At 38.4% G+C, this 27864-nt stretch overlaps 1 protein-coding gene across 2 annotated transcripts in view; it reads left to right on the top strand.

The window, feature by feature from the left end:
* Window positions 1–27864, top strand: part of LOC130905518 (astrotactin-2-like) — a 573899-nt gene that overhangs the window by 456187 nt on the left and 89848 nt on the right. For both annotated transcript variants that reach the window (XM_057819019.1, XM_057819018.1), the window contains exons 18-19: window positions 13399–13532; window positions 19434–19582. In XM_057819019.1, coding sequence (XP_057675002.1) covers window positions 13399–13532; window positions 19434–19582 — 283 coding nt within the window. The remainder of the gene's footprint in view (window positions 1–13398; window positions 13533–19433; window positions 19583–27864) is intronic.

Genomic DNA, 27864 nt, shown 5'->3' with positions numbered 1-27864 from the left:
GAGGAGGGCTGGACTGCAATGGATTGCTCTTGTGAGGTAGCTCCAGGCAGGATTATTAGCTTCTTATTGATGTCATCGACCCCTCGGGAGGGAGGGGAGTCCATCACTCGCCTCTTTTTTTCTCTCTCTCTCTCTCTCTCTCTCTCTCTCTCTCTCTCTCTAACTCTCTCTCTCTCTTTCTCTCTCTCTCTCTCTCTCTCTCTCTCTCTCTCTCTCTCTCTCTCTCTCTCTCTCTCTCTCTCTCTCTCTCTCTCTCTCTCTCGCTCTCTCTTTTTATACTTTCTTTTGCTTCTGTTCGGCCCCTGCAAGTGGTGCTGCTGCTAGTCTGAAAGGTGCACTAAAAGGTACATATAACATGTATTGAATTAAAGTCACAAAAATGCACACATCTGGTTGTGCGTGTGGATGTGTGCGTATGTGAGTGTGTCTTTCTCACACACACACCTTTGAGACTTCTTTCTACTTGACTGCCTCGATCAGGAAAGACAGCTGCCATGTTGCAAAAGCTTTCGCCGTGATGAGCTTCTTCTTCTCTTATTTATTTATTTTTTATTTTTCAGCTCAACTGCATGTGCAAGCAAAAGGGTACTGTACAGGAGTAGTTTCTCTGCCTAGAAGCAGGTGGATGATGTAAGGCAAGGTGCAAAGGGAGCGCAATATGAATGTCGTTAAAAAAATCAACACATGCAGTACAGAGAAAATATAGACATTGTCTGCCATTGACAGCGATTGACGTCCAATACATTTGAAGTGGGAGAGTTGGCAGCGAATGATTTGTTCTTCCTTTGCTACCTTTTGGTCACAGGACTTCTTCTAGAGATGAACTCATTTAAGTTTTTTGTGTTTAACTTTTTTTTTCCCCATAAATGTTTTTCATGTTTTTCAGACTTTTCATTTTTTGAAGTTTTCCGATTATTTTTAACAGTTTTTCAATTCCTAATAGTTCTTGCAGTTGTTCGGCCACATCCAAATCTGTTGATTTGATCATGGGTGACTTTGCTTTATGGGTACAGTGGTGCAAATAAGTATTTAGTCAACCACTAATTGTGCAAGTTCTCCCACTTAAAAATATTAGAGAGGCCTGTAATTGTCAACATGGGTAAACCTGAGAGACAGAATGTGGGGGGAAAAAAGAAAATCACATTGTTTGATTTAAAAGAATGTATTTGCAAATCATGGTGGAAAATAAGTATGTGATCAATACCAAAAGTTCATCTCAATACTTTGTTATGTACCTTTTGTCGGCTATAACGGAGGCCAAACGTTTTTCTGTAACTCTTCACAAACTTTTCACACACTGTTGCTGGTATTTTGGCCCATTCCTCCATGCAGATCTCCTCTAGAGCAGGGATGTTTTGGGGCTGTCGTTGGGAAACACGGACTTTCAACCCCCTCCACAGATTTTCTATGGGGTTGAGATCTGGAGACTGGCTAGGCCACTCCAGGACCGAGTGCGAGTCAATGGCCCCTTACTAGCATGTTACTAAAAGATGATACTAACAGATCTAACATAGTCCAATAAATTCAAAATGCAGAGTGTTGTTCAAAATACCCATGCAGCCAAAACAATGTCACACCAAGCTGCCGTAATTCATTTATTTTCTGCTAGACTACCTTTTTAGATGCATAGTGTGACCACAACAGAGAGGAGTACTTTGGCCACTGGTGCTCATGCTGCATTCGAGGAAGGTGTGAAGTCGGACCTATTCCACTCGGATGGTACCAGTTGCGACCTCAAAGCGTTCCAAGCGTTTTTTTTTTTGGCTATCAAAATACATATTAACCTCCAGCAAACATGGCTTCTCGTAACCGATCAAATAGTGGATGAAAATGACGGCTATGGTTAAAAGACCACACTTTAAACTGCCTTCTTTAGTGTTACTATTGACGGTCTGCTTTGCGTCGGGGAGCACATTTTGTCAGGTGATTTCTGATAGAACTCTTGAAGTCGGGGTACTTTTTTTCTGACTTCGCGTCTAGGGCCTCTCAGTTCGAGTGGCGTTCCAAGATATTAATGCTGGTCAGAGGTTGGAAAACTCTGATTTCTTACCTTCCTCGAATGCAGCATCAGTCGAGTCTTGACTGAAGAACGAACATAGTGAAGTGTTCATTTAGAAGCTGTGGAAACAGACAGAAGAAATGGGCAAATGAGAGTTTCCAAATTCCCTATGTAGAACAAGGAACAATACAAACTGTGGATACTTGTTGCTGGCTACGACATAAACACACCGGTGAAAAATATATCACTCCGCTCTGCAACCTGTTACCGACAGAGCTACTGGATTACAAATGTTCTTCATACTGCAGTTATTGACATGCAATGGAAAGTATTAATAACTTCATCCTGAAAACATAGTCAACACTAGAGGTGGGAATCTTTGGGCACCTAACGATTCGATTACGATTACGATTCAGAGGCTACGATTCGATTATAAATCGATTATTGATGACCCCCCCCCCCCTGCTATTAGCTGCTTTTAATGTTTTGTACATTAGAAAAAAAGCCTCACAGGCTTAAATAAACGACTATTTCAGTATCAAGTTAACAGTTAAAAACAATAAATAATATACTCAAATCCCCATTCTGTATCAGCAGCTTTAAACTACATTCAATTAATTTAATGTTGTGAATCAACCGCTAAAGTTGCCATAATTTCCCTTTTGTCTACTTTCGACATGTGAAAATTTTAAAACTATTTTAAAGATAGATTCAAGTCAATATTTTACCCATTTAGGACTATTTTAGCTAAAAAGTTAATTAGGTTCGCTTGGAAGGTTCGCTACAACAGCCTTGCAGGGAAGTCTACTGCTTTAAGATGGCGGCCGTTTACTAACGCCCGCATCTAGCTTTCTGTCCATGTGCTGCTTTCGCCACCGAGTCTATTTTGCATCTAGTCCTATATGAATATGATATCTACCGAAACATTATGTGGACGTACTTTGTTGCAGCTGTCGGAAGCAGTCAGGTATGTTGTTGTTTTTTTATCTCGCGGCATGAGTTGAGCTAGAGCCGTGAGTTGAGCATTGGCATTACCCGAGGGGCCGGATAATGACAAGCATGATGTCTAGCTACTCTCGTTCCATTCCTCACTGCGTTCTGAAGACTGCGCAGCGCGCTGAGTGTGTTTTACTTCCGCTTTACTTGACATATTTCCATAATCGGAATTTGGATGTTCGTGAATCGTTCTCAAATTTTCCACAGCCGAATCGCGAATAATCTAAGAATTGGAAATTTCGCACACCTCTAGTCAACACTGTTGATTCCATGGGTGCTATGTGATTTTCATGAATGCATGTTTTTTTTTTATTGGCATGCTAGGACAGGCTCATTGACTCGTGCTAGCTTAGCCACTGCAGAGCCCTGAAACTAATAAATAACAAACTAATTGCACGGAATTTGTTGAAATCAACTTCACCGACTAATTAAACCCCCGCTAACTTGAAGATTAAGCCACATGTCAAAAATTCTTAACTTCCCCTTTAACCATGGAGTTTATACGATTGATCATGATTGAAAATTTTTAATTTCTTGACAGTTCTAATAAAACAATCATATTTTTTGAGCTGTTAGTGGAGGGGTTGTAGTTTTCTTTTTTAACAGTCAATAGTTAAACTTTTGGTGAATGGGTTCTTCTGTCCCATTTAGACATCTTTCTCACGTCATATCTTCTCCCGCACTAAGTTCCAAATGGTAAAAAAAGTGGAATTTTCTGGACATAAAAAACAAAAATTAAACAGCAAAACCCTAACTGAAAGTGAGAGCACGCGAAAGCATAATTAAAGACCCCATGATTTTAAAGATATAATAACGCCTATTTACCTCTTTTCGATCCGAAAAACTCCATGTAGCATGTATCACCGCGTGTCAAGACATAGCTATGAATGGCCACAGCTGGGCTATTTTATGGATGAAACATGGTAATATAACAAGGGTCGCAATGCAAAAATCGCAGACAAAAAGCAGTGGTTGAGATTTTCTTTTTCATATATTTACCTCTTTAAACGTTATTTTTCAATTTAAATTTGTTTGGATCGATTATTTATCATCTAAAATATTGGGGAAAATGCGACAGCAACGAATAAATTACAATCAAGCAATACTTATGAGGTAGATATCTGTGACTCATTTACAGACGCCAATTTTTGCATTGTGAGCTAATTTGTTTAAAAGTTTAAAATATGCAAGTGAATAATTTTTTTAAGTCTTTTTTTTTTTTTTCATATTTATGTCTAAATATTAGACATAAATTAATGATTCCAAGCAGAAAATGAGAGACATTTTGAATAATTAATATAATTAATTAGCTTCTTTTTATCGCTGGGTTGAAACAAAGCGGGTGTGCGACATCTGTAAACTGGGGTTCCCAGGGTAAAACAGACAAATTGAAAATAGTTTGGTGACTTAATGCTCCATGAATCTGCTAAGGCAGCATAGACATATTGTTCTATCAAACACAACAGTTCTTTTAGCTTAAAATACAGCAGTTTATTTTAAAGAGGAGTGCAAGAGCAGAAACTGCTTTTTCAGCCTTGTCTGTGTTTTACGCAATATATGAATGTATATACGTATATTTACAGTGGTACCTCTTCATACGAATTTAATTCGTTCCAGGACCTGGTTTGTAAGTCGAAATGGCCGTATGTTGAGCAGGATTTCCCCATATGAATATGTTATAATTCAATTAGTTCGTTACACAGCCCAAAAACCTAAGCTAAATCCTTCATAAATACTGCAGGTACAATTACAAATGTGATTACACATAGCAAAACAAACATTAGAAATACAAATTGGACTATTAATAATAATATAATATTACTATAACGAATCAGGTTCTAATGTGGCAGTTGTGTTTTGCATGCCCGTTCCTAAATGTGCCGTGTGGCTGACGAAAGAATGAGAGCGGTGCGGAAGAGTGGGAAGTTTTTACTTTTTTTTAATGTTGTTGCTGGCATTGGCTACGGCGGACAGTAGCCATATTATGTTGCACAAGTTCTGAAATAAATGATTAAAAACCTGAGGAAGCTTACGACTTCCTTGCCGATGTTATAATAATAAGAAATTGGAAATAAAAAAGTGTTTTTATTGTCACCTTAACGTATAGAGACTGTCGAACGAAGGTTGGGAGACAGCGGGTGGATTAAAGGAGGATACATCTGCTTGAGGACCGTTGAGATCGTAGCTATATTCCGGCGATATTGTCGAGCCACTTCAGTCACACGCACACCACGCTCATATTTTTCTATCATTTCCTTCTTAATTTCAATGTAAGCGTTACCGTTTTCTTTTTTTCACCACCTTTACTTGCCTTCTTGGGACCAATGTTGAATTCTCTCACTATAGAAAATCCGCTGTGCATCCTTCATGCGGGAAAACAATGAACTTGCGACGCTATCGTAAATCGTCAAATTTCGAGCATGTCGCCACATGTCAAGACAAATGAGTCAAATTTTACCTGGTATGTCGAAAGGATCTTATGTTGATGCGATCGTGTGTTGAGGTACCACTGCACATGTTGATAATAATTTTTTAAAAAAACATGATTGTAGCCATCGTTTGCTACATAAAAACTCCAATACAGTATTTTATAAAATTGGAACAATGTGTAAAACTCTCATTGGCTGCCATAGATGACAATAAGCGTCCAGTCCATTTGAACTGGGAGGGTTGGGAGCAAATGAACGAATATTCACTCAGCACTAAGTTGAACTGAAGGTATTTTGTTTCACCAACTGATTGATTACAAGAACAAAATAGAACAGATAAAAAACTTAGACTCTTAGATCACCCGTAACAATATCCTGTGCGAGCTTACTCTTTACCACAACTGATGATCACTTTATAAATCAATACTGCGGGCCAGCTGGCCAGTGTTTTCTTGTATTAGCCGCTAAAGATGGACAGTAATATGGTCAGCTTATAGAAGTCAAATTGATTAATACATTCTAGGGGTCACAGCGGCTTCTGTGGCCTTCTTGTAAGTCACATCAGGCTTCTACGAAAATGAAAGATCCAAATGGTTTTTCGGTGCCAGCGTGTCTGTCGGGGCGCTACGTGACGTCAAGGCTTGGAATTTTGCAGCTGGAGTTGTCGTTGATGTTCAAGGATCATCGTTGCTCGAAGTCAGCTTAATTCAGTTTGGTATTGATAGAGGCAAAGGGGTTAAATGAGGCCTATTTTTTAAAAAAGGCAGAAATTGAGTGACATCAACTAATCCTGAAAGCAAATCTTGGACATCCAATGCCTTCTTTGTCAAAATATCTCTTTTCCAAAATGTTTGTAATGATTTGTCTCCCATTATTCCAGGACACAATGTATATGCTTCGATAGTGTTCTGGGAAATGTATCAACGGATAATCAATAAAGTAAAAGATAGCATCCTCTTATCTAGTAACCGCAATGTACACAAGCCCCTCCCCTGCTTCTATATGCATTCCATTACTTTCCCAAACCATTTTTTACTGACAACATTTATGACTTTATAGTTTTTCTTATGCATGAAAAATTGGTGGTGGACCAACTACTTACTTAGGCTCTCATACCCGGAAAACTTAAGTAGTCTTACTGTCCGATGTGCTTTACCCTGTTTGGGAATTATTCCAGGTTGTGAGTGATAACAAGACACATTTTTAGTTGTATAAGTAAAATGGAGCTTTACTAGATTTAGATTTTTTTTTTTTACCATTGTCATTTAGTGCTGTCCGAAAAACTATCACCACATGAACCATTTTGTATCATCATATGCTAAGGTATCATGCATTTTAATCATTGGGTGAAAAATAATACATTACTTATGACAGACTTAATTTTTGAATTGACATTAAACTGACCTACCTCTAATCTTAAATGCATTTGTATAATGTATGCTCAAATGTAAACATATCAACAGTAATCATATACAAATACTTGTGACTATTGATTTTGACTTTTAAGACTGCTGTTAGCATAATATAACATTACGGTAACTAGAAAATGCCATTTCTGGAGAAATTGCGATTGTAGCTTTGCTTTCGATGGTTAACCCCTTGCGGTCACTTCCTGTTGATATCAGGTCACTTCCTTTTGATTTGCGGAAATTTCAAGGTCCCTTCCTGTTGGTATGTGGTCACTTCCTATTGATTCGGAGACATTGTTGATATTTTTACGTACATGGCCCTCAATGGCATGGACTTATATATGCATCAATGGAAGCCAAGTACATTGGCATCAATCGAATTGAGACACGTGGCTGTCAATGGCATAGACATACATTGCCGTCCTTAGCAAGGACATAAAGTACATGGCTGTCAATGGCTTGGACGTGCATGACTGTCAACGGCATCGACATACATTACTGTCATTGGCAAGGACATACAGTACATGGCTGCAGTGCTTAATTTGTAAATCATAAGGTGACGGAAGACAAAGTACATATGATAGTGTAGGGATGACGAGACGGGCACAGGTCCTAGGAACATCCGCAGAAAATGGGGCTGAAAACAACACCCAAATGCCCACTTGCTATGCTGTGGGACTTACAAGCCTCAATTTCAGATAATATCCATGGTATAAATGTTATGACAACAATTTATAATTATTTAGGCTATACTCTTCACAGCATGGGCATTTGCCCACACAACCACAATGGGACTTACAGTACACAGTCAGCAATTAGTTTCTCAATAGGTCTAACTTGTAAGACATAAAAAAAAAAAAAAAACACAAACCCATTCTTTTGTGAGTTTCACCCCCCCCCCCCACGTATTCTCTGCCCCCAAAAGTTCCCACCGCATTACAAATTGTGCAGCCCAAATCTGAATTTCCCATAAGGGTACTGGCCTGTTCCTCCGGCTGTTGGTGGTCCACCTGACTGCTGGCGCTGAACCTGACCAGCTGCTGCCACGGTAGCAGCCTCCTGGCCCGGCTTGGCTGGCTGTCCGGGAACCCTGCTGCGGCGCTAGCCTCCTGTTGCACCTGGTCCACCCCGTTAGCATGATCGCTGCAGCTGCCTTCATCGCTGGTTGTTGCTTTTCTGACTCATTTTCTGACGTACATGGAAATGACATCACATTAGAAATGAATGGGAAAGTTTTGGGCGAATTTTGGGGGAACTGTAGGTTTTTGGGAAATTCTGTATACAACTTTTTTGCCCCTAACCTTCCTGAAATTTTTGATATATATATATATATATATATATATATATATATATATATATATATATATATATATATATATATATATATATATAAATTTTTAATCGAGTTAATTACAGCCTAAAAATTAATTAATCGCAATTAATCGCAATTCAAACCATCTATAAAATATGCCATATTTTTCTGTAAATTATTGTTGGAATGGAAAGATAAGACACATGACGGATATATACATACAACATACTGTACATAAGTCCTGTATTTGTTTATTATAAATATAAATCCACAAATGGCATTATTAACATTCTTTCTGTTTAAGTGATCCACGGAAAGTAAGACTTGTAGTTCATAAAAGATAAATGTTATAGTTACAAGTTATTGTAATTTTATATTAAAACCCCTCTTCATATTTTCGTTTTAATAAAATTTGTACAATTTTCAATCAAAAGTAGAGTTAATATAGTAATAATAATAAGAATAAAAATAACAATAATAAGAATTGAGTGACCAAACTCTGAGTAATGCCAGTTCACTTTGCATTGTTGTTTAGCTGTGTGAGAATAGGGCCTCATTACTACAGACTGAAGTGCTTTTCTTTTTGTGAACATTATTTTTTTTGAGAGATAGCAATATTATTTTTGTTGTGCTTTCACTCAATGATGCTTCTGTTTGTTGTGAAGGAGTTGCAGAAGCTTATGCCAATAAACGGCGCAGCCCAAAGAACGCCTGTGTCCATTCGCCTTTATAACAGATATATCTGTGCATATCTTACCCAAAATACAACAAGAGACACATAATTGCCACTAAAAGAAAGCAAACTTACCGAAATATGTGTGGAGCACAAAGCAACAGCATAAACGTGTCACAACTACTAATTCTCCCACTATTAGAAGGATTAACATTAGTATGGTATGGCGCTGCGCTGCCCCCAAGCAGCCGGTGGCATTCTCTTCACTCTTAATGTCCATAAACGGCATCATTGAAATCTGTTTGAGGCAATGCCAGAGCGGCTCATTCAGCGCATGCGTTAATTGCGTCAAATATTTTAACGTGATTAATTTAAAAAATTAATTAACGCCTGTTAACGCGATAATTTTGACAGCCCTAATATATATATATATATATATATATATATATTCTTTTTTTTTTTTTTTTTAACCCGCATTTTGGCGCGAACGGTAATTTTTGGGGGATCATTCGAAAGATTCTCTGCGTTTGCATTACGTGCAACGCTACAATCAATAAAAAAAAAAATATTGATATTTGAATGAATTCTGTTGTCTGTGTGAATTACATGCGTTGCTATTTTCAATTCTCTTGCATCTATTACTCACATACAGTTGGCAGGGGGAGCCAAATGGCTAATTATTGAGTGGGAATCTGACATCTTGAGGCCGATAGGTGGTACTAATACCTCATAGGAATTCCCACCATTGTACCAAGTCAGCACAAATTGGGCGCCGTCTGCTGGTCAAAATATGCATTGAAGGAACAGGTCTGTGATAATAATGAAAGATAGACATGTAAATTGTCGAAAAAAAGTTTGACCATTTTGGCGATATAGTAAATATCGTCATATTGTGCATACTAGAGTTATGCGTATAGATGTGAAATATATTTGAACTTAGAGGACCTTCTTGGACTTCATGGACTTTAAATGGGCAACCTAAGGGGAAGCTTGGGGGGGAAAAAAAGTAATGAAAGAAGAAAAGGACCATTGGATCGTTTGAACTCACCGTTGCATTACCCTCTTTCAAACCCCGCCACACCAATCCCTAAAACCACAATTACAATCCCTGTTTATCTAGCGGAGATCAGCATGCATTACTTGTCAAATATAAACACAACGGTAATCACTTTGTCTATTTTTCACATATGCTGCCATGCAGCAAAGCGTGCAGAGCCATGTGGGCTCTTTGTTTCTTTCGAAGAATTTGAAGGCAGCAGACCAGTGTACAAGGGGCCTTCACTAAGGGGCGTTAATCTAACAAAACGACAAAAACCTTAATTCCAATACATAATACTCACTGTAGGATCATATAAACTCAATCCGTTGTAACTGCCAGCCTTCGCAGTTCAAATGGATTGGACGTTTACTAATAACAACACATTTACATTCACAGCGAAAGACCCAGGTGATTGGACGACTTGCATTGTCAATCTGGCCACAGTTGTCTACTTTGCCAGTTAGGACCGCAACCCGAATTTCCTCGGCTTCGCGCCATCGGAATGAAACATCAGTGGAAATCAATAATTAATTTGGCATGTCCGTCTTGTGAGGAAATCGCAGTCGTTTTCAAGTAGCATTTCTCGCCTTTAGAGAAGTGTTTCTAATGGTGAACAAAAGAATGGCTTCTCTTTGTTATTTTATGTTAGGCGCCTGGTTCCTAGCGATAATGTTTCTGTGTGGTTCCGGTGTCCTATTTTCGTGACTGTGATCAAGCGCTTGTCTAGAGTTAAGTAAAGGAACATAAATAAAGCGAGTGCTCCATTGATCCAACTGTGTAACAGGGGGAGCCAGAGTGCTTGTGAACTCCCCTGAACTCCTTCTATCGTGCCTGTGGCTTTAAGGGAAGCCCTGACATTGTATTTCACTAGCTTCACACTACAATTGGCATTTTATTGCCTTTTAAACAATGATTAGCTCCCTATATTTTTCCCCCTTTCATTTTTAACGCTTAATAGGGCACTCGTTTAAATACTAGGAAATTTAACGAATCGTTATTGGGGGAAATAAACATTTCAGTTTTAACTCATTTTAAATACAACAAATCAACAGGAAGCGAGCCTATATCTGCATTAAGTGACCCAAAAATGCCTCAAAATTAATAGAAAGTAAACCGATATCAATAGGAGGTGCTGCGGAAATATTGCAAAATTAACAGTGTTATCATATATCAACAGTAAGTGACCGACAGTGGTATGAAAAAGTATCTGAACTTTTGGAATTTCTCAAAATTCTGCATAAAAACATCATCAAATGTGATCTGATCTTTGTCAAAATCACACAGATCTAAAAACAGTGTCTGCTTTAACTAAAACCACCCAAACATTTATACATTTTTATATTTTAATGAGGATAGCATGCAGACAGTGACAGAAGGGGGAAAAATAAGTAAGTGAACCCTCTGACTAAGGAGCAATTGAAACCAATTTTTACAACAACAAAAATTAAGTGAAGTGTGTGCCCAATCACTGATGAGTGGTTTAAAGCTGCCCTGCCCACTATAAAACACACACCTCGTAAGAATTGTCTTGATGAGAAGCATTGTCTGATGTCAGTCAGAGAACTTGTCTACAAATGGAGAGAGTTTGGCACTGTTGCTTCTCTCCCAAGGAGTGGCTGTCCACCAGAGATGTTGCCAAGAGTTCAATGCAGAATACTCAGAGAGGTAAAAAAACGAACCCTTGAATGTCTGCTAAAGACTTACAGAAATCAAAGGCACAGTCCAATATATCTGTGCATACATCAACTATACGTAAAACTATGGCCAAGAACGGTGTTCATGGGAGGACGTTCATGGGAGGACTCCACGGGGGAAGCCACCGCTGTCTAAAAAAAACATTGTTGCTCGTTTAAAAAAAGGCAAAAAGGCACTTGGACACTCCACTTAAGTTTTGGCAAAATATTTTTGGGACTGATGAAACCAAGTTGAATTGTTTGGGATTAACACACAACGTTATGTTTGGAGGAAAAATTGAACAGCTCACCAACATCAACACCTCATCCCCAACGTAAAGCATGGTGGAGGGAGCATCATTATTTGGGGCTGTTTTGCTGCCTCAGGGCCTCAAAAACATGCAATCATTAATGGAAGAATGAATCCAAAAGTTTATCAGGATCTTTTGCAGTAAAACCTGAGGCCTTCTGTCAGACAGTTAAAGCTAAAAAGAGATGGATGCTGCAACAAGACAGTGATCCAAAACACAGAAGTAAATCAACTTCAGAATGGTTTCAGCAGAAGAAAATACACGTTCTGGAGTGGCCAAGTCAAAGTCCAGTCTTGAACCCCATTGAGATGCTGTAGCATGACCTAAAGACAGTGATTAATGCCAGACATCCCAGGAATCTGACTGAACTACAGCAGTATTGTAGAGAGCAGTGGGCCAAGATTAGTCTTCATCGATGTGCCAGACTGATCTGCAGCTAGAGCAAGTATCTGGTTGAAGTTATTGCTGCCAAAGGAGGTGCCACAAAATATTAAATGTGATGGTTCACTTACTTATTTTCCCCCTTCTGTCATTGTTTGCACAGTATCCTCATTAAAATATGAAAACTTATAAATGTTTGGGTGGTTTTAGTTAAAGCACTGTTTTTTTCATCTGTGTGATTTTGAAACATCAGATCACATTTGATCGTGATTTTACGCAGAAATGTGAGAAATTCCAAAAGGTTCAGATACTTTCTCATACCACTGTATGTCAACAGTAAGTGACCTAGAACTTCCCCAGAATTATCAGAACGTGACCCGATTTAATTATTAGGTGAAGCTGAAATTCCCGAAATTCAAAAGAAATTGACCCCACAATGCCTCAAAATGAACCCGCAGTAATCCACAACCAACATGAAGGAATATAACCCGCCAGCATGAAAAACCATTACCAAACAATTTAACCAGATATCACATTAATTAATAACTAATTGCAATAACTTTTTTAAATGTCTAAAAATAATCACTTGTCCAATTAAAGGTTATTGAAGCAGCACAAAGATATCTAAAAAGATGATGTCATCTCATTTCATATGCACTCCTCCTGCCGTCACTGTAGACAGACGACCACGCAAGCATCCATGTAGAACGGGTGGGTGGGCCGCTTTCACACTCCATCACGAAAGTCACAGTGCATTTATGATATCCTAGTGTAAGCCTGACGATGGTAGTGAGATGTTCCTGGCTTCCGTTAATTGGGGGCAGTGGAATTGAAAAGGTCCTTCTGTCTCCATGCGTGAACTGCACTTTCTATCTTAGTCATAAGTGTGAGACATTTTTTTTTGTACATATTGCTGTTATACACATGGGAAACTACTCGTTTAAGACTTTACATATATATATATATATATATATATATATATATATATATATATATATATATATATATATCCATGCTTTGTTTTTTGATTCCGCAAAAATATCATCTCATAGGAAGAGTATAATGAGTCATACGTGTTTGCTCAGACTATGGGGCAAAGTGGGAGTACACTTAGATGGACAGGCAGTGCATGTTCCCTGAGATAATTGCATTTCTCTCACCTGTTACCCTTTGCAGGCCTTCAAGAGCGCCACAATGAGTTCATACTGGTGTGCCGGAAAGGGCGACGTCATTGATAACTGGTGTCGCTGTGACCTGAGTGCCTTCAGCAAAGATGGCCTGCCTAACTGCAGTCCCCTCAGACAGCCCGTGTAAGTGTGAGGTGATGGCATGTCACCCCGGAATTCATGCGAGTACTAGAGTGATTTTATGGACGGATGCACGAATGCGCATTCTACACACGAACTTTAGGAAGTTAGGCACACAAAAGACAGTTCCTGACTATCTGCTGTGAACTTAAAAGAGTTTGTCGCTTGGAGACGTCCAATCCAGTTGAACTGATGGGGCTTACAGCGAATGAACGAGTGTGGTCAGCCCTCCCAGTTCAAATGAATTGGACATCTAACGCTGTCAGTGGCAGCCAGTTATTTACAGCGTAAAACAGTTTCGGCACATTTAAAACCTATTACACATGTATTGATGCTAATTAAAATGGTTGAAATACTGTTGTCACGATACTAAAACTTTCCACTTGATATCGATACTCAATAAAAAAAACTCGATACAATTTTCAATATTCCTTAAAGGCAGTGCTTCTCAATTATTTTCTGTTATGCCCCCTTCCCTCATGAAGACATAAACGCTTCGCCACCCCCCAACTCTCTGCCACCTCTGTAAATAGTAGTATTTGTCTATAAAATTATTTTATTCCACACTTTGCATATTATTGTATCATTTTTAATATTAAAGAAAAAATGTAGATCAACTTACAATAAAGTATAACCTTGTTAACATTGTTTTGTTTGTAACAGAAAAGGCTTAAAGTGCATCACTTTGCCTGAATTAAATTAAAAGAAAGTCACATCTGAACTGTAGAAATGCACATACAGTAAGGTACATTTTTGACCATTTAATACTTAAAAATAAAATGTACTAAAATCAAGAAATAATCATAAATTCATATTGATTGGCAACATTAACTCATGATATGAACAATATGCCAAACCATTTGACCGAAAAAAACTAAAATTAATAGAACAAAAATTTGCTTTTTTGCACTGAGCAACTTGGTACGCCACCTTATATGATGCTAACAGTGCTCGCTGGTTTACTGATGTAACACTTACAAAGTGGGACAATTGTTGGCAATATTCGGCGTGTCTTTGCTTACAAAAATAAAAATAAAAATCAAGCCGCTTGCCAATGTGATGTGATTGGGTTTTAATGTATCTAAGTGATGTCTTAATTGATTTGGCTTCCTGCTGTCAGTTTTAAACATTTTTAGACACAGACTGGGCTTTCCTCGTCTCCCACTGAAATAAAAGTCAAGGCGAAATGCTACATACGCTTTGACACATTTCCTAGTCTTAGCTCTTCCTATTCTCAGTGCTCTTTGCTGTGTGCTCTTGTTTGGTCAAAAAATACTGCAACCCAGAGTGGATGTGCAATTACACTCTAGAAATACTGCTTAAAGGGCAGGTGAAGAGCTTTTCGGATTTTGTTGTAATTTTACGAATATAAACATTGGACGAGTTCTTCGAGACAACCATGTCATTTCTAGCGTGTAATTGCAAGGATAATTTGTTTTTGTTTGTTTTTTTAAGTTTGTTAGCACTCTATCAATAAAGCATTCCGAAACTCGGAAGTGTGACGTAATTCCCCAAACGCAAAAGAAGAATATCCACAGCGAGCATAGCAGCAGCAACGATATCAGTGATATTTCCCCCGAAAGTAACCATTCAGGATCACTCTTTCATGACGCGAACGATGGCAAAGGCTCCCAGGAAAGATTATCCACAATTAATCCCTACACGTTTGAACCTGAGGCGTCAAATGACCACGATTTACTCGGCATAGCAGACGTTGGTGATGACACCAGTTGGCAGCTCGACACTTCACAAAACCAAGAGTGGTAGTCCTATGTCTAGCAATGTGATTTCTCTCTGAGCCTTTATCTCCCCAATCATTCGGAGATATAAATATCAGTGATTGCAAAAAAAGAAAAGTAGTTATATAGATCTAGTAATAAATTAATCAAATTGACAAGTATGAATGAACAAACAACCTGTCAGCTGTCTTTTGACAGGCAAGCAACAACAGCAAGAAATCAGTTCGGGATCAAGTAATAAACGTATCAAATTGAAATGAATAGACAACCTCTCAGCTGTTTTATGACAGGCAAGCTACAAAAAAAACAAACAAACAAAAAAAAAAAAAAAACAGGTCGCTCTTCAACGAACAGGCAGTTGGGTTTGCCCTCCTATATCAACAGAATTGCAATAAATTTTAAGAATTAGAAAAGCCAGTAAGGGTCTACTTAAGTCTTTGAAAAACCAAGGTTGTATCTTCCTAGGCTTTCAAAGCTATCGTCGCTGAAATCTTGAAAATACAGATGCAATCGAGGAGCCGGGGAGAAGTTTTTCTGCTAGACTGTCCATATCCATGCAAAAGAAGTTTTTTTGGGCCACTCATAGAGTCTCAAGCCTTCGGGTAAGGTGAATCTTCGCATGTTGAGTCTCGCAAGTAAAACCCCGAATATATATATATATATATATATAACTTTTTTATTGGATAGCTGGTGAAGTCTTCGGGCAATTACATCATCAGGTAGTTATCGGCAGCGAGGCGCATCCCTCGTTGCGAAGGTTTTGCTATGGCAGTAACTCAAAAACTACGCGATCAACAGCGAATGATGCAATAAATACATTTTAACCAAGTAAAACGCTCATGAGTTAAAGTCTTCATCTTCCCTTTAAGTTAAAAAAAAAACCCAAATTAATGTATTTTTCTTTAATTAACTCTCTCAGTGTTTCTCAACTAGTGGTGATGATTTTTTTACCAAAAAAATCTTCCTTGAATTGTCCCAAAATCAAAAATACGTGACCCAAATTAAATCAATAACTGCCACTGACAACGATAGACATCCACCCAAAAAAGTGTATTTTTCAGTGCCATTGATGGCGCCTCTCAGTCAAAATGAATTTGACGCCTAGCGCCATCAATAATAGCCAATGAGCTTCCTTGGAAAATACCAAAATATCCTTCATTACTCTTAAAGGGATCCTCTGTTTTAAGACAAGTAATTCTTAAAAGATACATGTTAGTATGAGTTATAATAATTTGATATTAAAACCCCTCTTAATGTTTTTGTTTTAATAAAGTTTGTAAAATTATTTTAAGTGATAGGTCGCCATTGTTGTTACGTCGCAGTGCGTGACGTCACTGGTCCCGTTGCCGAAATTCCAGTGTGTCACCCGTTAGCTTTCACAACATGTCATCAGTTCTACCCTTCCTATTTGAACCAGATCTGAAAAGTGAAGAGCAGGACAGCACTGTCGGTCGTTCACAAGATGAGCTTCAGGGAAAAATGCGTGCAGCAAATACCTGATATGACAAAAGTTGGGCAAAACTGGTGATGCGAGAGAGTCCTGTTGGGAAGTCCGGTTGGGACCGAGAGTGTATGCTGTCCGGTTTTATTAGCAGATATTCAAGGTAAGCATATTGCATTTTCAAACTTATCCCAATATAATTATGTAGATTGTTAGCATCCAGAGCTGTCGTGTGCTTACAGTACAGGCCAAAGAGCACACCTTGTGTAATCCATGTCTTGTACATTGTAACGCGTGGTACCTAGGATACGTGTATAAAAGTACCAAAAAGGGGAGAAGCTTCTGCTTATGCACACATTTATTCACAAAAAATAATATTTCCACCTTGACCACTCTTCACTCGGGAGCTCAGCAGTACGCAAACACGCGTTCCCTGACGAACTCCCAACATTGTTGTAAGGTCCACGTCAGAGTCACTGTCGTCACTGTAGCGTGCCATATTACTTGAATTATTTAGGATGATTTGGGGAAAACTCCCACGAAGAATAGTCAACAAAAAAGATAGCAATAGTAATCCAAATCCGCGTTTTTTACTCACTTGAAGATCCAGGAATTAGACCGATCCCATGGCAATGTCACAGCCACAATTAGGCCATCAATCCCACAAAATAAACAGATCCGAAAAGCCGCTGTGGGACCGACGAATCAAAAAAATGGACAGATCCGAAACCAATATTGCAGACGCGGTGGGACCGTCGGATGCAGAAAATAGACGGATCCTTTACTTGACTGAGGATCCAGGAAAAATGTTCGGGCGCTAGTTGTAACGCGTCGTGGGTAGGATACGTGCATACAGGGACCAAAAAGGGGGAGAAGCTTCCACTTATGCACATTTATTCACTAAAAATAATAATTCCACCTTGACCAGTCACTTCACTCCCCTTGTTTCCATTTGACTGAAAATTGCATCCAAAAGCAGCACATCGTGGCATTTTACTTTGCGAGTTTAGGCAGCAATAAGCAATTGTTGAACACGAAAGATACCAATGACGTCATCACTGCGAGCCCGCAAACCATAACGCCAACTAACAGTCAAAATATGGACTAAATATTATAAAATATTGCCATTGATTTAACATTTTATGTGTTTCTAACAGCATATTTTTGTACAAGAGAACAATTGTGGTTTATTAGAGCCCACATGTATTTAAGTTAGAGGATCACTGTAATATCAAATTTACTCCATGACAATAACAACAAATAATAGAGTATAGATACATTTACAATCATATACCTTATTTAGATACAGCATTTTAAAATTGATACTTGGATACTTTTCGATACTCATGACATCTCTAGGTTGTACTCCTCATGTGCTACATACAAACTACAGTATCTGTAAAACCTACCTAACTTATTTGCTGCCTATGACGGCAATAGATGTCCAACCCATCCCTACCCATTCAATTGGATTGGACGTCTACTAGTGACAAACTCATTTTTATCCACAGCAGAAGCATGATTGGACATCAGTCATCATTACATCATGACTGAAAGGGAATGCAACTACAAATACTGTCCAAACATTTTTCAATTGTCCGGTGGTATGAAAAAGTATCTGAACCTTTTTGAATTGAAAAATCACCATCAAATGTGATCTGATCTTTGTCAAAATCAAACAAATGTAAAAATACTGTCTGTTTTGACTAAAACCACCCAAACATTTATAGGTTTTTATATTTTAATGAGGATAGCGTGCAAACAATGACAGAAGGGGGGAAAATAAGTAAGTTAACCCTATGCCTAATTGAAACCAATTTCTACCAAACAATTTAAGTCGGGTGTTTGCCCAATCACTGATGAGTGGTTTAAAGCTGCCCTGCCAACTATAAAACACACACCTGGTTTAAAGCTGCCCTGCCAACTATAAAACACACACTTGGTAAGAATTGTCTTGATGAGAAGCATTGTCTGATGTGCATCATGGCTTGGTCAAATGAGCGGTCTAAAGACCTGCGATCAAGGATCGTTGATTTGTATAAAGCTGGGAAAGGATACAAAAAACATCTCTAAAAATGTTGATGTTCATCAATCGACAGTCAGAGAAGTTGTCTACACATGGAGTTTGCCACTGTTTCTTTGCTCCCAAGGAGGAGCCATCCACCAAAGTTGATGCAAAGAGACGGCGCAGAACACTCAGAGAGGTAAAAATGAATTCTAGAGTGTCTGCTAAAGAAGCTGAAGAAGCTGATCTGCAGCTACAAGAAAAGTCTGGTTAAAGTTATTGCTAGAGTGTCTGCTAAAGAAGCTGAAGAAGCTGATCTGCAGCTACAAGAAAAGTCTGGTTAAAGTTATTGCTGCCAAGGGGTGGAGTCACAAAATATTAAATGTGATGGTTCACTTACTTATTTTTCCCCATTCTGTCATTGTTTGCATACTATCCTCATTAACATGTGAAAACCTATTTTTGTTTGGGTGGTTTTAGTTAAAGCAGACAGTTTTTTTCATCTGTGTGATTTTGACAAAGATCAGATCACATTTGATGGAGATTTTATGTAGAAATGTGAGAAATTCCAAAAGGTTCAGACACTTTTGCATTCTGTTTTTACTTACTTTACACACAGTGTCCCAAAACTACTGGAATTGGGGTTTCTTACGCATCTTTACATTGTAGTCTCTTTTATTATTTCTTAATTCCTGTCATTTATTCTTGTCTTTTTTCAGCTTGCGACTAGCCCCTTATCTGGAGCCCTCAAGCACAATGGTTGCCTTAGAGTGGCTAGATGTGGAGCCCCTGATTGGCTGCAAGGTTTCGGACTACATTATTCAACATAAACGTGTAGAAGACCCCTCTGAGGCAGAGGTCTATACAGGTATGTACAAGTACTGAAAAATGTCATATCTGCGGATCAGAAAAAATTACGACTTCTCTACCATATACGGTACATTGTTTAACTGAATTACAGAATCATTCCCTAAACAAAACACAATAATTGAGAGCCTTAAATAACTCTCAGAAAATGAAATTGTGGAAAATTATCATTGTCTAAATGTTGTTTGCATACATGTTTATTTCCATTTCAGAAAATAATTTATTTTGAAACCTTTAGATGCATGTGTGACTGAGCCCAAATCTCTTCCATAAGTCAAAAATGACCCACATGTACTTTCTATGAAACACAATGGAAATCTATGATTTTGATCCACAATAAATGACCTGGGGGATCACAGGAACTTTTTTTTTTTTTTATCAGCGAAAATAAAGCAAAGCTCAATATACAAAAAACCTCTAAAAAATGGAGGATTTTTTGTTTTTGTAACCCTCCTAGTCGAATTAATTGTCTAGCGCAGTGGTTCTTAACCTTGCAAAAGGTATCAAACCCCATGAGTTTCACCCGGGCATTAACGGAACCCTTTGGAATTAGAATTTTTTTATTTATTTTTTTTTCCCCAAATTCAACATTGAAATATCTAAGCTAGCTAGCTAAAACATAAGTGACTTTCCATTCAAATGTCTTCTCATTTAGATACCATGCTTCTAAACAAGCCAAAATGTATGTTTTTATCTTTATTCCTGCATCATCATCGGACCACTAGACCAACACTAGCTCAATGTGCACATCTTAGAATTTTTCAAATTTGGAGGAATATATCTAATATTGTTCAACATTAAACTGCATGGTTGCATTAACCTTGACCGTGCAGTTACTGTCATGTTTACATCTCAAATATCAAATTTAATGAAACACTCTGCACAAAATGATCACCAAATTTGTACACAGAGTAAAAAAAAAGTTGGGGGGAAAAAAAAAAACATGATTCTTCTCAGAAACCCAAGAAACAAACAACAGTGTTAAATTACAACAAATAATTTTGCCTTTTGATTTGCTTTTCACGTTGGAAAGTGAAATTAAACTCGAATCATTTCAGTTTCCATTTTTGTTTTCATGTAGACATTGTCGCATACTAGCCTCATATACTGTTTTCATGGCATAAAATGTGATGCAAATGTTTTTTTTTTTTTTTAATGTCAACGCAGTGCACGCCACCCGTAGGTCTGTTGTACATTCTCATACCAAGTGAGAGTCAACCTTCCACTTAGCAAACCAGTTTCTCCTCTCATCAGATAGAAGTCTAGCAGTTGAAAGAATTGGAATGAAGCCTGTAAAATGGGGACTAACCGGTCCAAAACGCCACTTTGACTTTGCCTGGCACGGCCAGACTGTTATCCCTGTATTTTTCAAACACTGAGAGAAAAGTCTGGGAACCAGCCCATTAACGGCCTCTCGAGCAGGTACAAAATCAATCGAAAAATCCGATTCGTTTATTTGCGTGACGTGTTCTTAACGAGCAACGTCACTCTTGCGCGTCGGAAGTCGTCTCCACAACAACACAGATGGTGAACAGGAGAGCCTAGAATATGTTCCAATCCACGGTAAAATCAGTTTTAAATGACCAAAAACACATCGACACGAGTCATTGACAACAGTCTGTCTCGCGCTAGCCATGTTGAATAAACTCCGCTCTCCTCGTATGTTTACTTCCGCGCGCAAGTCCCTCGTCCTGCCCTCGTCGTTTTACTAATGTCACGTCTGCCCGTCGCTGATGGTCCACTCCGCTGTCTGTTTGCTGTGGCTTGCTCCGCCCTGGAAATTGTATCCGCTGAATGGTGGCCAGACTCAATACCTGGAACAGCGGTGAGTCTGGTGTACCAGGCAAACTTTGCCTGATTTAGTCAGCGTCCAAAAATAGGGCCCCGCGTGTCTTAACCTTCACCAAACCCAACTGACTCATCAAACCCCTGGGGTTCGATCGAACTCAGGTTAAGAACCACTGGTCTAGCGCCATCAATAGCCTCTTTCGTACTGATCAGTTACAAGAACTTAGTTGTATTTATAAGAACTAAATACTGAATTGCGAATTAGGCGGTTTTCGTTACAATCGGCCACAAAAACAAGGGAGGGGGCAGTGTGACGCGGAATTCCGCCACCTGGAACAGTAATGGGGGGGTTTCGGTTGTCGGTTCTCCCAATCACGTCGTACGGTTCCTGCTAACTCCCCAAACTCCACCAAAAGCCCTATTGATCAGGATCTGAAGGAATTCTTGGAGCTACGCAGCTCCTTCATTGTGGAAACAACACATTTCCGCGGTTCTAACAACTAAACTGTCCTATGAACTGAAGTGCCAAAGGGCTAATGGCAGCCGATGAGTTCAAATAAACACTAATCTAGTGAAAAATTTGGTTGAAATTATCAACCAATTGGTTCCTTTTTTTAAAAATTGAAATATTTTTAAAATGGTATATCAATTCTTGGTGGAGCACATCGATAACCTATTGACCTACAAAGTATCGCAATATATCACCATATGGATGTATTGTCACACCCCTATGAAAGAAGCAGATATGGGATTGATACCTATCCAGTGGGGCACAATCATTGGTGACCGCCGTTTGCTGCAAAGTTGCAAGGTTGCAAGGAGCTGTGGCTCTTCCAAGGGACTGAGCTGTGAGTCAGAGGAAGGGTGATAGAAATTGAGTAATATTGGTGTGGAAGAAGTTGGCTTTAGTCATTGGGAGGTATGGACAGGCCATCCATCACCCCTGGGAGGAGTGCTGATGAAGCATGGGCCCCAGCAAGGTGGTTGGAAGGGGCAGATGGTGTGGGTGACTCACTCAGCTATGTGCCAGTCACCGCTATAAATCATGTCGTTGCAGAGCGTGTAATACACATTAGACGTCTTTATCTTCATTTTTTGCCCTTTTACCCTTTTCCATTTATGTAGATGCTCTGCTTCAGCTTTGGAAAACGATACAAATAGAATGATATATATTTTAGGTGTGGAAAGCATTATTTACGATTAATCAATTACAAAGATTTACCGATTTTAAAAAAATATAGATATTTTTTACGTTCCAAACATGCAGCCTTTTTCATTCCTGCTATACTACCTACCGGATTTTGTCAGACTTTTAAGTTGCACTTGAGTATAAGCCACAGCAGCCTTAAAAAAAAAAAAAAAAAAAAACACAGGTCGCATTTTGGGGGGAAATGAATTTGATAAAATGCAACACAAAGAACAGACATGTCATCTTGAAAGGTAATTTAAAATAAACATTTTTTTTTTTTTTATGGAGATACATAGGCTTTGTCTAATAGTGTACAGTATGCTAATGTTACTTGACGTTTAACCAACAAACTGAGAACGTGCCCAGTATGTTGACGTAACATAGCTATTAATAGTTATTCAAATAATTAAAGCATAAAGAACATGCTAACAAGGGTTCCAAACCATGAGTGTCACTCAAAATCACTAAATCCAATTAAACATATGAATTGATATAATAATGTGCTAATAATTTCACGCATGAGTCGCTCCAGAGGGTAAGTCGCACCCCGGTCAAACTGTGAAAAAAAAAAAAAAACTGCGACATACATTCCAATAATACAGTAAATGAAACTAAGATACCTTGATTTAAAAAAAGATGGTTTTCGCAAATGCACTGTATATAATTATTATCAGTTAAGTGTTAAGTGTTTATTTTCACTCTTTTAAATAGAATTGCACTTTTCCAGAGTATACTATTTGATTCTTTCATTCACTAAAATCCTTTCAATAAAATTTAAAAAAAAAAATGAATTAAAAAATAAAAGATTTATGGCACAAATACTGCTATGTGATTATGCAGAATAATTAATTATACAAGCTATAATTCAGGATATCCGAGGGGTTCTTAAAATGTCTTTAAAAAAAAAAAAAAAACAATAATTTGAATTTAAGGCCTTAAGATGTTTAAAATCTTCCTAAAATCTCATAAAAGGTCTAAAATACAGTATTGAAAGGTCTTGAAGATTACTTTATTACTTAACTACTAATACTAATCATAGTACTTTCATGCTCATTTGTATCCCAGTGTGAAAGAGATGTGAAAAAATCCATATAGAGTGGATTTCTCACATTTCTGCATAAAATCACCATCAAATGTGATCTGATCTTTGTTAAAATCTCACGGGTGTAAAAACAGTGCCTGCTTTGACTAAAATACCCCAAACATTTATAGGTTTTCATATTTTAATAAGGATAGCATGCAAACAATGACAGAAGGGGGGAAAATGAGTAAGTGAACCCTCTGTCTAAGGAGACTTAAAGAGCTATTAAAACCAATTTTTACCAAACAATTTTAGTCAGGTTTGTGCCCATTCACTGATGAGTGGTTTAAAGCTGCCCTGCCCACTATAAAACACCCACCTGGTAAGAATTGTCTTGATGAGAAGCATTGTCTGATGAGCATCATGGCCCGGTGAAAAGAGCTGTCTGAAGACTTGCGATCTGTGATTTTTTTTTTTTTTTTTTTTTTTTTTTTTTTTTTTTTTTTTTTTTTTTTTTTTTTATAAAGCTGGGAAAAGATACAAAACCATTTCTAAAAGTCTGGATGTTCATCAATTGACAGTCAGAGAAGTTTTCTACAAATGGAGAGAGTTTGGCACTGTTGCTTCTCTCCCAGGGAGTGGCCGTCCACCAAAGATGACGCCAGGAGTTCAGCGCAGAATACTAAGAGAGATAAAAAAGAAGCCTAGCATGTCTGCTGAAGATTTATAGAAATCACTGGCACAGTCCAACTTCTCTGTGCACACATCAACTATATGTAAAACTATGGACAAGAATGGTGTTGATGGGGTGACTCCACTGGGGAAGCCACTGCTGTCTAAAAAATACATTGTTGCTCGTTTAAAAAAGGCAAAAAGGCACTTTGACCCTCCACAGACGTTTTGGCAAAATATTTTGTGGACTGATGAAACCAAAGATGAATTGTTTGGGAGTAACACACAACATCATGTGTGAAGGAAAAATGGAACAGCTCACCAACATCAACACCTCATCCCTGCCGTGAAACATGGTGGAGGGAGTATTATGATTTGGGGCTGTTTTGCTTTCTAAGGGCCTGGACAACTTGCAATCACTAATGGAAGAATTAATTCAAAAGTTTATCAGGATGTTTTGCTGGAAAACCTGAGGCCGTCTGTTAGACAGTTGAAGCTAAAAAGAGGATGGATGCTGCAACAAGACAATGATCCAAAACACAGAAGTAAATCAACTTCAGAATGGTTTCAGAAGAACAAAATACACATTCTGGAGTGGCCAAGTCAAAGTCCAGACTTCCATCATCCACAGGCATCCACATGACATCCCAGGAATCTGCACATCTACAGCAGTTGTGAGAAGTCGGCCAAGATTAGTCCTGATCGATGTGCCAGACTGATGAAGTTATTGCTGCCAAAGTGGGGAAGGGGCACAAAATATTATATGTGATGGTTCACTTACTTATTTTCCCCCCTTCTGTCATTGTTTGCATACTATTCTCATTAAAATATGAAAACCTATAAATGTTTGGGTGGTTTTAGTTAAAAGCAATTTTTTTTTTCATCTCTGTGATTTTGACGAAGATCAGATCACATTTGATGGTGATTTTATGCAGAAATGTGAGAAATTCCAAAAGGTTCAAATACCTTTTTATACCACTGTACTAAGTAATTCCGGGCCTCCAGTTTTCCTTCAAATCTTCTGTACATTTTTTGCCAGTATCAATGTGAAATAGGGCTTAAATTTTTTCCATTATGGTCTCTAACTCATTCACTCCCAGCCATTTTCACCAGAGCAAGACCCTTCGTCCCAGCCGTTTTTCTGGATTTTGACTGATTTTGCAAGGCCCACAGAAAATTCTGTTCTATTGCTATATAAACATGGAACACACCAAAAGTAAGATTAGACTATCTTCTTTCAGCAGAAAAAAAGTAAGTTCATATCTTTTTCCATTCTTTAGAAATCAGCATTAGAAAATTGCTTAGTTTGAGCAATTTTCCAATTTCTGATGAAAAAACAGAGAAAATGAGCTTTTTGTAAACGCATACATTTCAAGCATAACTTTGACTTTAACACAGCTTTTTTTGCAATAGTTACATCCAAAACATCTGAATAATGTTTTCCTTTTACAAAATATCATAATGAACTAGACAATTAGAGCTTTTGACAGCAAAGTAACAATTTGTTTACCCATGACTACTGAGAGATGACGCCTGTTGTCGCCGAGATGACGTTGTTGTTGCCGCGTCTGCCCTGTAAACTTTTCCCTCATCGTTGTCTGTCTCACAAAGATGGATTTTTTTTTTTTTTTTTTTTATCTCTGCGGCGTCTGCTTGGCGAGCCCGCTGCACGGTGGTCTCAGTCGTTTTGCTCCGTCGTCCGGAGCCTGGCATTCCAGGCGTCCTCTCGGTTGTTTTGTCCGGTCGTCCTCTGCCTGGTATGCTGCTGCCAGTGCTCCGACCGTGTTGCCCGGCCATTCATTGCTGTTGAATCGGGTTGTGGGTCTTTACAAAATGCGCTACTGCCCTCCAGTGGCCAGTTTTATTGACAATTGAAAAATAGAACATATTTATACGTTTCTGGGAGCAAATGAGTTAAGAAAGTCCTAAATTTGGCTTGTTGAACCCTGCAAAGACTCTGTAATTATGAGTCTTTTTAATCAAGTCCCACTGCATTGACGTCAATTATTGTAAATTGAAAGACACTGAAAATGTTAAATTACTCTCTTGGAGATGTTTCATCACTATTCTTTCAGAAGGCTTCCACTTTAACATTGAATACTAAAAACGACAGCTTGCTGAAGGCTGCTTTTGTTCTCCGGCGATCATGATATGTGCTTGGATGGCAATACAGGGGAAGATTTATGAAATAATAGGGGCCTCTTAAAATGATGAGATCTTGTTCTCTGGACTCAGCAAATAATCGCGCAGAGCGTCAAGAGATATAATTTTCTCACACTTACAGTGACTTATTTGGAAATTATTGGATTGGTACTGGCCGATCTTCCTGCTTGGCATCTTCTTAGGGATAAGCTTCTAAGGGGCTTCCTAGGAAAATGGCAGACAGCTTAGAGTGAAACCCAACCACTCGAGCCAAGTCAACCTCGCTCACCTTTAGGGCATGGAGTGACACGAGACTATCGCCCCGTTAGTTATTGAAAGTTTTGATGTTGACAGACAAGGAAAACACACATTCCTTAGCTAACCAAGCTTCTACCACTGGCCACAAGCAGCCCTAAAATTCTTTGCTCAGGGGCATCTTTGTGGTTTTCTAGAGTCCTTCATTTTTTTTCCTTATTCATATTTTCCAAGTCTCTGTGATGATTTTAAATAGTTGTGCTTTCTCTTGACATCTTACATCTAAAGGGCGGGTACACACACTAAAGGATTAGTCGGCTGATTTACAGAAACCCATATTTGACAATCCTAAGGAAAAATTCTGATCCAAAGCTTTAGTCGGGGCTCATACTTGGAAGGAATGGTGTGATGTTTGGGTTTGGCTCCTTTGTCACATTTAAGATAGGGATGACTCTTTTATGTTATAGTTGCATTTAATTGTTCAGTGATTGGAGCACAAGGCATGTCCTCATTAACAGTGTTGTTTTTGGCAACCATTTAATTTTTTATCTTATTCTTATGGATGAAAATACTTATTAGTCTCAGTCATTTTTTTAGTCATTTCAAAATGTGTTCGTCTTCGTTTAGTTTTAGTCAACAAAAACTCAAATTTCGTCTTGTTTTGTCGACAATTCCCAAAATGTTTTCGTCTATAAACTTCAAAAGTTTTAGTCCATAAATAAATAAATAAAAGGTTTCCAACAGTTTTGAATGAACATGAAAGAGAAGCACATAACTATAGAGTCTACAAGGATACCACCATTTTCATGATAATACACACTCAGCAGGAAAACAACACATTATTCGTAATTAATTAAATTCACCTGGATGCCAAAAACTGTATGTAAAATGTTTTCCAAGAGTTGAGGTGAAACAGTCACTGCGCTTAATGGTAATGCTAACACAAACACTATGCTAATGCTACAAGTTAGTTTAGTGTGTGATGATCACTCAGCTTAGACATTTAAAGGCTAAAGCAACATACATATTTAGCCAAGATAAGAAAGCAAAATCTTACCAAGCAGCACCTGACAAATGTTTCACAAAAGGAGCCTGGAATGGGCACCGGCCGGTGAGTAAGCGTGTGTGTAGGCCGGGGGGGGTGGGGTAGCACATCACATGAGTGACACAACCAAACACTGCTAAATGTGTGCTCACTACACATACAGTGCCTTGC

Source organism: Corythoichthys intestinalis, chromosome 17 (genome assembly GCF_030265065.1).
Source record: "Corythoichthys intestinalis isolate RoL2023-P3 chromosome 17, ASM3026506v1, whole genome shotgun sequence".
NCBI classification, from domain to species: Eukaryota; Metazoa; Chordata; class Actinopteri; order Syngnathiformes; family Syngnathidae; genus Corythoichthys; species Corythoichthys intestinalis.
The sequence above is the reverse complement of the archived record's forward strand: the minus strand, read 5'-3'. Positions and strand labels throughout refer to the sequence as shown.